Here is a 12,024-nt window from a genome sequence, read left to right as displayed (position 1 = left end):
AAGGCGAACTTGTATGGACGAAGGGAAAAACAAACACGTTGATTGAATGAAAAAAGGGCATTTATGCAAAATGCCATAAAGGTGTCCTAAACAAATATATATACACATGTAGTTTTTCCAAGAGATCATATCTGGGTGGATAAAACCGCCAACAGGAGAATCCTACGCCACCATGTTTTAACAGAAATTATTTCTGATAGACTCCTATAACAATGTTTAGATTTGGTCAATAACTATACCTACTATACTCAGACTTGGAATGGATGTTGGTCATAACCTCGAATAACACCCCACACACAGTAAGTATGAACTGACTAATTATCTGCCATTAGTAGGGCATAAATGTTTTACAAACATCTCTTGTTGGTATTTGTTCAGCTAAACTGAAATCATGGCTAATTCAAAAACACATGTACATGTATATTACAGATGCATTTTAATCATAGTTTACGGCTAAGTATGAAATACATGAGACATACATAGATTATTTAAACACTTTACAAGCTGTTACATGCTTTCAATATATAAACATTAAAATAAAAAGAAATCATTGCGTCTGTTTATTTACATGTGTACAAATGTTCCTATATCATTGATCATTCATATTTCCAATGAAACTACTTTATACATTGAAGTATAAGGTCACTTTACGTAGATTTAAACAAAACAAACATTTTTCTGTTTTACACCATATCCTACACATTCATGGAGTTTGTATCCATTTTTGACTGTATGTAAAGGTATTTCTTGAAGCAAGCAATCCCACATGGGTTTTGAAGACCATCTTTTCCACACAGCACAATGCCCAAGTCCAACCTCCTTACAGATAACCGATGCACTGTGTCTGTTTCATAATCTACCACATAAATGTTGTTGTCCATGTCAGCTGCAATGTTGCGTGGATCTTTCAAAGATAGTTTGTCCCTGTGTATAAACTTTACTCCACCATCAACGTCAATGCATGTTATTGCTCCTATTCCAGCATCTGAGATTATCAAATTTTGACCTTTCTTTGACGAGGTCAGGTACCAAGGTGATTTGAGCTTTAGAATATCATCTAATGCATTTTCAATGTTTCTGTGCATATTTTCAAACTGGTCTAAAAGTTAAATTGTATATACTTTCTCCTTTTTGTGCTAACAGCTATACTACCTTTCCAGTTGGTTAGCCCATAGCATTATCCATCAACCTTTACTGTAAACACATACTTAATTTCATTTTTCACTTTAAACTGGTGAACTCCATGTATTCCAGATTCAGACACAAACAAGTCTGTGTTCAAGTCAATAGCTCTGCATATGTCCCATGGCTCTTTCTTTGTATGGAACACATGGCGACAATTAAAGTGCTTGTTGAACAGCTTCAGGGAGTTGTTATTCGCATCAGCAACTACGATCCTACCATCGTCAAAGATCACACTTGCGCAGAAGAAGCACTTCATCTTATTACGAAGAACTCTGGTTTTGCCATCTTTTACGAGCTTAGCCTTAAACGGCTCGACATCCTCTTTGAGTTTGTCATCCTTGTTGATGTATTCTATTGAAGCTCTACCGTCTGCAACCAACGAGATAGTTTTGGCTCATTGTTCGAACCTTGGTCTTCTCATTTCTCATGGCATGGTTATACCTTTCCATCAACTCAGAACCAGTCATTATCACATGGTTTAACGTTAGTAAAGTTCTTTCATGCACATTTACGCATTGGCGACAAAGAAAATCTGTGCAAACTTTGCAAAAGCCATGAGCCTCTTTAATCAGATGTTTCTGCAGACATTTGTTGCAGAACAGTTCTGAACTGTAATGTAAGTTTTGCTTTAGCTTGTGTCAGATTCTTGGTCTTCATTGATTTGTCCATTCTTAGGGCCCTGGACCCCACGGACAATGGCACTGAAAACGCCATCGTTAGTTACCTAGTAAACCATCACACTGTCTTGTTACTTAATATGGAAGTAGATCACAAGCCTTTTCTTATGGTGTTATTTTTTATACATAATTAAGTAGTATTCCATTAATCCGAACTTTTGGTCTTCATTAAATATACTTAAACATAATATTTTATCACTTTTTGTGAACTTTAATGAATAGCAAGATATCTCATTTATGTATTAAAACAAATGTTGATTTGACATTAACATGATACATCTATGGACAAGGGTCTTTTAAATTATTGTAGAAGATTTGAATCAGGATGTGTGACATTCTTTAACATTAAAATAATTCAAATGTTTAAGTAGATATCTTATGAATCTTTTAGGATTTATTTATCCATAAAATTAATTTGGCAACTTTCCTTATATATTGTTTCGGTGCTATCAAAATTGTTTAAGTTGTAATGTGAATACTTTACTCGAAGGTATTGTCATTTGGTTTAAAACTGAAGATTAATAATAAATTCCTTTACCTAGTTTAATGTTTGAGGCAAGTAGAAAAATGTTGAGCCCATTAAGTAGCAATGATTGTATGGCAAATCATTGTATGGAAAACTTAAGCTTAAATATTCAGGATGTTGAATAATTCATTTTAAAAAGGATAAAAATACTTAGATAGAAACATTGGGGTGGGTTTTTTTTGCAATATAGTTTAAAAAAAAATATAATCGAAATAAAGCAATGAATATAGGAATTATTCTATGATGGTTGATACGTCCATGTATTTATTGTGTTATAATATGGTGAATTACTCTTTTTTTTCAGGCTCGTCTAGAAATGATGTATGGAACACACCACACGTAATACTGAACATTTAGTTCTCCTACATCAAGTCCCCATGTCCTTATATGTATACATGCTTCATTTTATAAAATGCGCTGGGAGGGTTGTTTTTTCGTAGGTATTTTCAATGATTCTGGAAACCCTTACGCTGAAAATTGAAAAAATGCGGGGGGTTTCCGATAATTCATCTTTTGCATTTGACATCAGGATGATGAAAATCATGTGACCACCTTCAAAATTTGATTATTTTTTTATTTTCCCCCGCCAAAAGGAAAATGAACTATAGTAATGGTAGACGTACTTCCGACAATCTTGTACTGAGCATAACTCGAAAAGTCAACTATACTATTGCACAAGAACCAAAATTACGTAGGCATCTTAAATCCAACATGGCCACTGTTTATTAGGACATATACGTTACATGAAATTATCATGCATAATATTTTATTTCCATTTTATTGATAAAAGTCTTTGAAATTATGAACTTGAGCTTCAAGCTTAAAATAATTTTGCATGTTTATTATATAAAATTTAATTTCTAACAACCCTTCAATTATTTTTTAAGCATCTAACCAATGCAGTATATGCAAGGCTTTGGTAATTTTGTCCATTGTGTTCCTTCCTGCCCCAGAAAGATGATGCTATTGCTGTATGAAGAGGGACTTCGTGTTGTGATACACACGTCTAACCTGATAGAACATGACTAGCACCAGAAAACACAGGGGTGAGTAACATGCATGATGCACGCATCTATTCACACATTACATGCATGTCGTTTCTAACCTGATAGGACATGATTTGCATGTCATGTTCAAGCTGATGGAACTAGACTTGCACTGGAAAACACAGGAGTGAGTAAAAAATTGTGATGCACGGTTCTATACATTCGTAATACATGGGTGTCTTGATACAAACTTCTAACAGCACGCATTTAGCTATATCATGCACCCACCATAAATGATGAAATGCCATTGGTCCAAGACTGATCACGCGGTGACCCCATATTTTTCCATATTGGGTCACCAAATTTATATTGTATGAAGGTGGCGTCGTTGTTCCGATACCAGTGAATATTCCGGTGAATAAATAAAACATTTAAACATGTAAACAGGTTGTCAACATGATATTTACATTACTGGGTTAGTTGATGGGTCGATATGGGATATACGGGGCACAGAAAACTATATTTGGGTTTGAGCTTTTTTTCGGTATGGTTTTCTTTCCCCGTATATCTCATATCGGGTCAACTACTAGCCTGGTAACTTATAATATTGTCTTTAGATCCAAGTAAAGCCTAATATTATATTCATCCCCTGTTGTATTTCATTTTCTTTTAATTTGTATAAAATAAGTATAACATGAAATATTGAAAAGTCAGCATTAAAGTCCCTGTAAGCTCCTGCATGTTGTATACATATTTATACTCGTAATTGGCCTGAAGTCCTTTCAAAATTCAATGCTAGCGTCCTATTCACTGTATAATACGGTATGCGTAGTTATATTTATGAATGGCTCTGACGATTTATAATTATTTGTGATTGGCCCTGAAGTATGCATAATTCTGTTCATGATTGACCCTGAAGTATGCTTAACTATGTCTCGCCCAATGAATGGGGAAGACATACTGTTTTTGCCTGTCAGTCCGTCTGTCCGTACGTCACATTTTGTTTCCGTTCAATAAATAGGGAACGCTAAGACCCCTATATATTGTCAGATCAGGAAGTAAAAAAATCAAGGTGATGGTGACCTTTGGGTGATAAAATGGATTCCGCTCAATAACTGAAGATATTTTAGGTCAAGGAACTTCAAACTTGGTATGCAAGTTGATCATGACCAGAAGACTAGCCCTATATGTTTTGCTGTCAGTAGGTCAAAGGTCAAAGTCAGAGTGACCTTCAGGTGAAAAACAACATGTTGGCAATGACTAAAAGCTGAAAAATTGCATCTGCTCTGGGGTGTTCTTGAGGTGAAAAAGGGTGTCTGCTTAAAAACTGTAGAACACTTGCATCAGGATGTTCATACTGGTTATGCCAGTTCGTCATGACTATTTGATGACCCGTACTGATTTTGGGAGCAGTAGGTCAAAAGGTTAAGGTCGAGGTTGAATACCTAAAGAAAGCTTACATCCAGGAACTTCATACTTGTTTTGCATGTTGATCACGACTAGTTGATGACCTCTATTAATTTTTGGATCAATAGGTCAAAGGTCAAGGTCACAGTCACCTTGAGGGGAAAAAACGGTTTCAAATTTATTATTTGAGAGGGCCTGCACATTGGGATTTCATACTGAAAAGTATGCAAATTGTTTATAACTAGTTGACGACCCCTATTGATTTTGGGATCAGTAGGTTAAAGGACAAAGTTGAGGTAAAGGACGCAGTGATCTCAAGGTAAAAAAGGGTTTCCGCTCTATAACTAAAGAACACCTGCACTAGGAACTTCATACTTGGGATGCCAGTTGGTCAGTACTAGTAGATGACCCTATCGATTGTCAGGCCAGTAGATCAAAGATCAAAGTGACCTTGAAGTAAAATTACAGTTCCCGCTGAATCACTAAAGAATGATTGGGCCCAGGAACTTCTTACTTGGTTTGCTTGTTGATTTTGAGGTCAGTAGGTCAAGGTTACTTTCAGGTGAAAAACAATTTGTTGGTCACCAGTCTGTACGCCACTATCCTTTCCGCTCAAAAACTTTAGAAGGCTTGGAACCACGAACTTAATATTTAGTATGCAGGTTGGTCATGGCAAGTAAATGACCCCTATGTTTGTCCGTCTGCAGTCCAAAGGTACAAATTCCATGTCCATTAAAGATTATTACTCACCTACGACCAAACAATTGGGGAGACAAGCGCTTTTTCAAAAAAGCAATCTCTAGTTATATTCATGATTTACCTTGAAGTATACAGTACATTGTTAAGCCTTTATCACTATTCTGAAATCAGTAAAAACAATTGTAGTCAATGGGTATCAAGTTTTATCTAAACTTTCATATAACCCAATACTTATAAACTGTATGTCAAACATTTTTCAAAGATGCACTCTCACAGATTTACCATTTTGACAACTTTTTTATTTTTTGTCTTAGAATGAGCCAATTTATGCGTAAATATCTGCAAACCAGTGTTATTAAACATTCTGACAACAGATCAGATCACAGAATTTCATACTTCAGTTTAAAAATTAATGTTTTATGGCTAAAAGCATAACTAACAGTTTTAAAAAAAAATGCATAAAACATCAATTTTTAACTTAAATATGAACATTTGCGATCTGATTTTTTGTCAACAGTGTTATATCATTTTCGCATAAATTGGCTTGTTCCAAGACAAAAAAATAAAAAGTTGTCAAAACGTTTAATCTGTGAGAGTGCAGCTTTAAGTGCATTATGTTAAAGAAAAATTGATTTTGTCAAAACTTTATAACAGGATCATCATTAAAGTTTTGGCTACTGGACTTGTGCCTGTAGCTTTCATCCTATTATTGAAATCCGCATGTTCTACTTCAAGTTAAACGCCAGTGTCTGTGAAAATTATACTACCCCGGTAGTTAACCAGTTTATCGATAAATCTTGTCATTGAAGATTATTACTTTCTGGTCTATTGAAATACAAAAGAAAAAATCACTCACTGTCAGTGGCGCAGTTTAAACGTGTCTCAGCAATGGCGGTTCACAAATATCTAAATTATGTTATATTATGGTTAATATCATAGTGAAGACTATAACTGTCACCACTCTGGAATATCATAGTGTATCTGAATCATATTTAACATACCGACATTCTAGAGTTTAGGTAAACAGTGATTTTAAAATTGAAAAGACTTGGAGAAATGGCAACTGGAGGTTCATCTATTTACAAGGGATCTGACCTGATTCATGAATACAGTTGTTCCAAGTGTGTGGAAAATGACTTGAACTCTGAAGCAAAGCACTTCTGTCCACTGTGTGATCACTATCTATGTAACAAGTGTGTGAAATTACATAATGGATATCATAACAAGCATACTGTATATGGTCATGGAGATATGCAGAAGTGGGCAGGGTTCTACATGGACAGATGTGACCAACATGGCAACAAGCTGGAGGTCCATTGTGATGACCACCAGGAACTTTGCTGCAGTGTATGTGTGGCCCTCACCCACAGGTAATAAACTGTTACTCTTTTGTCAACTTTCAAATTTTAGAGCTAAGAAAAAGAGTACGCTTCTCTGTTTTGTTCCTATTTCTAGTATGTGTTCCTTTATATAATATCCACTTTATAGAAGATTAGTCACGCAATAACTTGAATTGGTTTAGTATCATTTAACTTCAGTGGTAGGTTGCACTTGACCAGTAATGACCCATATTGCTTTTTTAAAGACTGTATGTACTTTGTAGGTACACATCAAGTTTAACAGTCTTATGTACTCTTTGTCCGGAAAATAAGCGAAGAATGGCTTGACCTGGGAACAAGACACTTGTTTTAGGTTTCCATTCAATTTTAAGAGGACAGTAGGCCAGTCATCAATGCCACAGCCATTGTTTCTTGGAAAAAATCATCTGCAAAATGACTAAAAAAAAACAGTTTGACCAAAATATTATAAAACTGGACAAGTTGGTTTTCCTCAACCAAGGTATGAATGACCTCTTCTGGTTTGGAGATCAGCAGGTCAAAAGACAAGATTGTAGATATGATTTTGGTGAAAATTTTGTATTTGCGGCACCCTCAAAATTGTATGGTGTAGGATCATGAAGTATTGCAAATGGGTTTCAACTTCACAAGTATATATCCCAGTACGGGCCAAGTAGTTTCAATGTTTCAAACAAAACCGCATTGTCTTGGAAAAAGAGTTTGACAAAAAAATCTTCATAAAAGGAACATTTAATACAACAAATAGTTATTCTATTTGCTATTCATGTATTGATAACTATCAATCACTAGAGTCAATGTGTTGCAGACTGTGTAGCAGCATCAGTCATCTACCTGATCTGGCCAGAGGCTTCCTGAACACAGCAGAGTTTATGCAGCTGCCAGCAGCAGTGGAGAAGATGAGAAACAGGTTTGATGAGCTCAAAAATGCCATGTTAAAGGACCAAATCTCACTGAAGGACTCATACGAAAACATCCTATCTGAAATCAAGGCTCTCCGTAACGAGATGAACATGATGTTAGACAAGCTTGAGAAGAAAACAGTTGATAAATTGGATAGTATGAAGAAAGATTTAGAGAAATCTATTGAGGCTGATATTGAAACATGTGCTCAAAAGAACGATCAACTCAAGAACATGATGGAAAAGCTCCAGCAAATGGCTGGCAAACACAAGGAGACCAACTCTTACATTGGGTTCAGAAAATGTCAGACCATGTTAAATGAAGCCACGAGCATCACGCTGGAAGTAAAGAAACGGCCAACAAAAAGGATAGACTTCGTATCTGATAAAAGTGTATTGCCATTTCTCAGAGACCTTAACAGTCTTGGCAATGTTGACAGTATTAATTCCATGACAAAAAGAACATATAGTGATCACGTGTACGAGACACAGGGCTCTACTTTTCATTCTGTTAGAATAAAGAAGGATATATATAAGTGCTATATTGTAAGTATATGTGAGTTTCCCAGTGGAGAGGTGGTTATTGCTGATCGTCGCAACAGCAGAGTGAAGCTCCTGAACAACCTCTACCAAGTCACGGATTACTATGATCTACCTTATTATGTTCAAAACCTGTGTCTCACTGCAGGTGATAACATGGCTGTAGCTGTTGATGACAGTCTTTCTTCACATATAACACATGAGATCCACTTTCTCTCAGTGACCAGAGGGAAACTTCAGGCAGTGAGAAAGTTCACCACAAACCATAATTGTCGCTGCATTGCCCACCACCAGGGCCAACTATATGTTAGCTCCAACTGTGCCTTGTTCCAATATACCATGGATGGAACACCGGTAAAGAAAATACTTGAACACATTTCTAGAGGCTGGCCAGAGCACCGGTGTGCTGTCTCTACTGATGGGTTGAGAATTTACGAAACATATCTATCTGAAAAGAAATTAATTACACTGGATAAAGATGGACAAGTTTTATCCACATTAGAAGATCCCGAACTTCAAGAGCCATGTGGACTATTTGTCAGTCAAAGTGGTCATGTTTTTTGTGTCTGGGAAGAAATCTCACACAGTGTTACAAGTGGACAGGGGGGGTAGGCAGAAGCTGGTCACAGTGGCCAGAAAGACTGATAGCTTGAATATGCCTGTGTCAGTGTGCTTCAGTGAACAAACCTCCAGTCTTATTGTTGGAAATCATTCCAGTGACAATATCATCGTTGTCAAACTGTGTTGAATCCAGTTGTCCATTTGAATATTTATGTATTGTTCAACGTCAAAGTACTAAGTGACAGGCCGGGTCGATCTCGTATGGATGAAGGGAAAACGTGACACAAGCGTTGAATGAAAATAGGGCAGGATGAAGGGAAAACGTGACACAAGCTTTGAATGAAAATGGGCATTTATTAATGCCATAAAAGTGTTTTTACGAAATATCGTAAAATAAAACACAAGCGTCAATAGCATGTGTATAATAACATTTCCCGAAATACATATCTGGGTGGAAAAGCCGCCAAGAAAATAGGGCATTTATTAATGCCATAAAAGTGTTTTTACGAAATATCGTAAAATAAAACATAAGTGTTAATAGCATGTGACTGACAAAACTGGTGACGAGAAACAAAAAACTAACCGTGAATACATATAATTAAGAAAATTAAGAATGAGTGTAAACACGACTTAGTGTACGGTTACATTGTATTGGAATAACGGTACTCTTTATGCTAGACGTAGAATGTATATATGAAATACAACAGATTAATAAATTATTCGAAATTTGTTGACACACATTAACCGGTATCGATGACAACCATACATATTTGTACGTACAAGCCTGATTTTTGTATTCCATAGCCTATCTTTCTGTTAAAAACTTAGTCCAAACTAGCAAAACATTATTGAAGTTATTTGTAGATAATGAGTACAGTAGTAACGAGAATTGCTTATCAAAATTCATGGTATCATTGTAGTGTTGTGCATAAGTCATACGGTTGATAGATATGTATTTAAGTTATAACTCATAACCGATAAAGACAATTATATTAAATTATATGAATATAGTTGTTAAATCTGTGAATATATAAATAGAGTCAATCAATTTGTTCCGCCATACATGTATATATAAGTCATTGTATTACATTGATTTGATCACGGGTCATGTTGGCCTATTTCAAATATGTATTGTGTGATATATTTCTTTGAATAAACTTTCTTCTTCTTTCTTCTATGGTAAGAAAATATGAAGAAAAACATTGGGTTAAACGATGTGTTCACAATTAAATGTGACATGAAAAACAGTTAGATAAGCTCATTTCTCGACCTTGTAAACTGACAGATATTTAAACGGAATATGGTGGGGATGGTGGTGGTGTATTATATGAAAACTAAAATAAAATGCCGAGGCTTTCGCCCACGCTAAAAATATATCAGTAATGGCTACAACGTATCGCGATTGGTTGTTCAGAACCTCAGATAAAACTCAAAGGTGATTGGCTGAGGCAATAATTTATGCAGGATGCTGACATGGTTAAATACCACTAAATTAATGTTTGAACAATTCCATAAATACTTTTATGTTTGCATAAAATTGCATTTATGTATTGTTCAACGTCAATGTACTAAGTGACAGGCCGGGTCGAACTCGTATGGATGAAGGGAAAACGTGACACAAGCTTTGAATGAAAATAGGGCAGGATGAAGGGAAAACGAGACACAAGCTTAGAATGAAAATGGGCATTTATTAATGCCATAAAAGTGTTTTTTACGAAATATCGTAAAATAAAACACAAGTGTCAATAGCATGTGTATAATAACATTTCCCGAATACATATCTGGGTGGAAAACCGCCCCAAGGAGAATCCTCCGTATATATATGTCAAGTGGAAATTTAAGCAAGGGCTGTGTTAGTCTCTTCATGTCATTATATACTTTTACATACCATTTCTTACATTACTAACTATTGTATTTTGAATAATTGTTAATAGAAATAGAAAGTATTTACTTGCATACAATGTATATACTGACTACTATAATGTGTGTTATGTGTGTTATGTATTATATTATATATTACAAATCAGCAATTAGTATCATAAGTCATCATTAAATGACAATTAATGTTTATAATCATGAATAGAAATTATTTGTGTTTTTTGTGTTACAGAAGTTCTTATTTATAGATATACCTAGCGATTAAATGAAGATAGAGTTCTGTTAAAAATCGATTATATAAGATCGAGGTTGCCGATAATCAATTGAAAAATTGCAAATTGGTAATCATCGTGTGGCTTCACTTTCTAAAATGGAATTGAACAATAGAACATTTGAATTAATGACCAAGACATGTCAGGCATTTATATAAAAGCCTAAAGCATAATACTAAATATATCAAACATTGTATTCATGTTTTACATAATATGTACAGCAGTTAACATGTTAATACTGACTGTAATTTGTTCATATCTTTTCGTTTGGGAACTTATTATGATTTTTCCTTTTTGATTACATAATCAAAAAATAATCAAATTGACTTGTCCAATTAATTCTGATGATTAATGTTTTTGACTGATTTCAATTCCTGTTTCCCACAAACGATCTCTGTTCAAGCAATTTCACGTTAATAATTACTTTTTTACGTGAATTATCAATATCCTAAAAGTAATAGTGTTATTAATTTGTGTATTATAATATCATGCTCTTCTCATGTATGTAAATAAATGTTACCGCCAGAAGTAAAGGCGATGAACTTGAATGTTTGTGCTAATAAACTATTGAATTGAATTGAATTGTTCTCTCATTCTGATATTTAGGGACAACCAATGCTACAACTTTATTTAATCTTATCACTTAATAAACACACCAATTACATCATCTTTTATACATTGATAAGTACAGCAGTACATGTAAATGTTAATTGTTATTCTTCCATAACGTTTCATTTGATTTCACAGTATTTTACATGATCAGTAATAATTATTAATTATTAATAAAAAATGTTTGGTCTGAATATATCTGATGACGGAAGAATTTGGACTGATTTCAACCTGATAATTAATTATTTCTCCCAAATACTATATAAACCTATTTATGTTTTATTGATTGTTTCATTGTATTAACATTCATGCAATACAATATTATTAAACTAAATTAAAAAGAAAATCCGACAGTTTAATGTCTGAAGGTCTATTTTTTTTTGTTTTTATCAGTGTTTGTCATAAAGAGCAAATCTAGGTCAAATTT

At 34.6% G+C, this 12,024-nt stretch overlaps 1 protein-coding gene across 1 annotated transcript; it reads left to right on the top strand.

Moving 5' to 3' along the window:
- The first annotated feature begins 6,355 nt into the window (after nucleotides 1-6,355).
- LOC128209120 (uncharacterized) lies at nucleotides 6,356-11,565 on the top strand. The gene is made up of 2 exons (XM_052912991.1): nucleotides 6,356-6,850; nucleotides 7,644-11,565. The coding sequence occupies exons 1-2, from the start codon at nucleotides 6,537-6,539 to the stop codon at nucleotides 8,887-8,889; spliced, it is 1,560 nt and encodes a 519-aa protein (XP_052768951.1). The 5' UTR covers nucleotides 6,356-6,536; the 3' UTR covers nucleotides 8,890-11,565.
- The last annotated feature ends 459 nt before the right edge of the window (nucleotides 11,566-12,024 follow it).

This window comes from Mya arenaria, chromosome 11, assembly GCF_026914265.1.
Source record: "Mya arenaria isolate MELC-2E11 chromosome 11, ASM2691426v1".
Taxonomy (NCBI): Eukaryota; Metazoa; Mollusca; class Bivalvia; order Myida; family Myidae; genus Mya; species Mya arenaria.
This window is presented reverse-complemented; position numbering and strand designations above follow the sequence as displayed.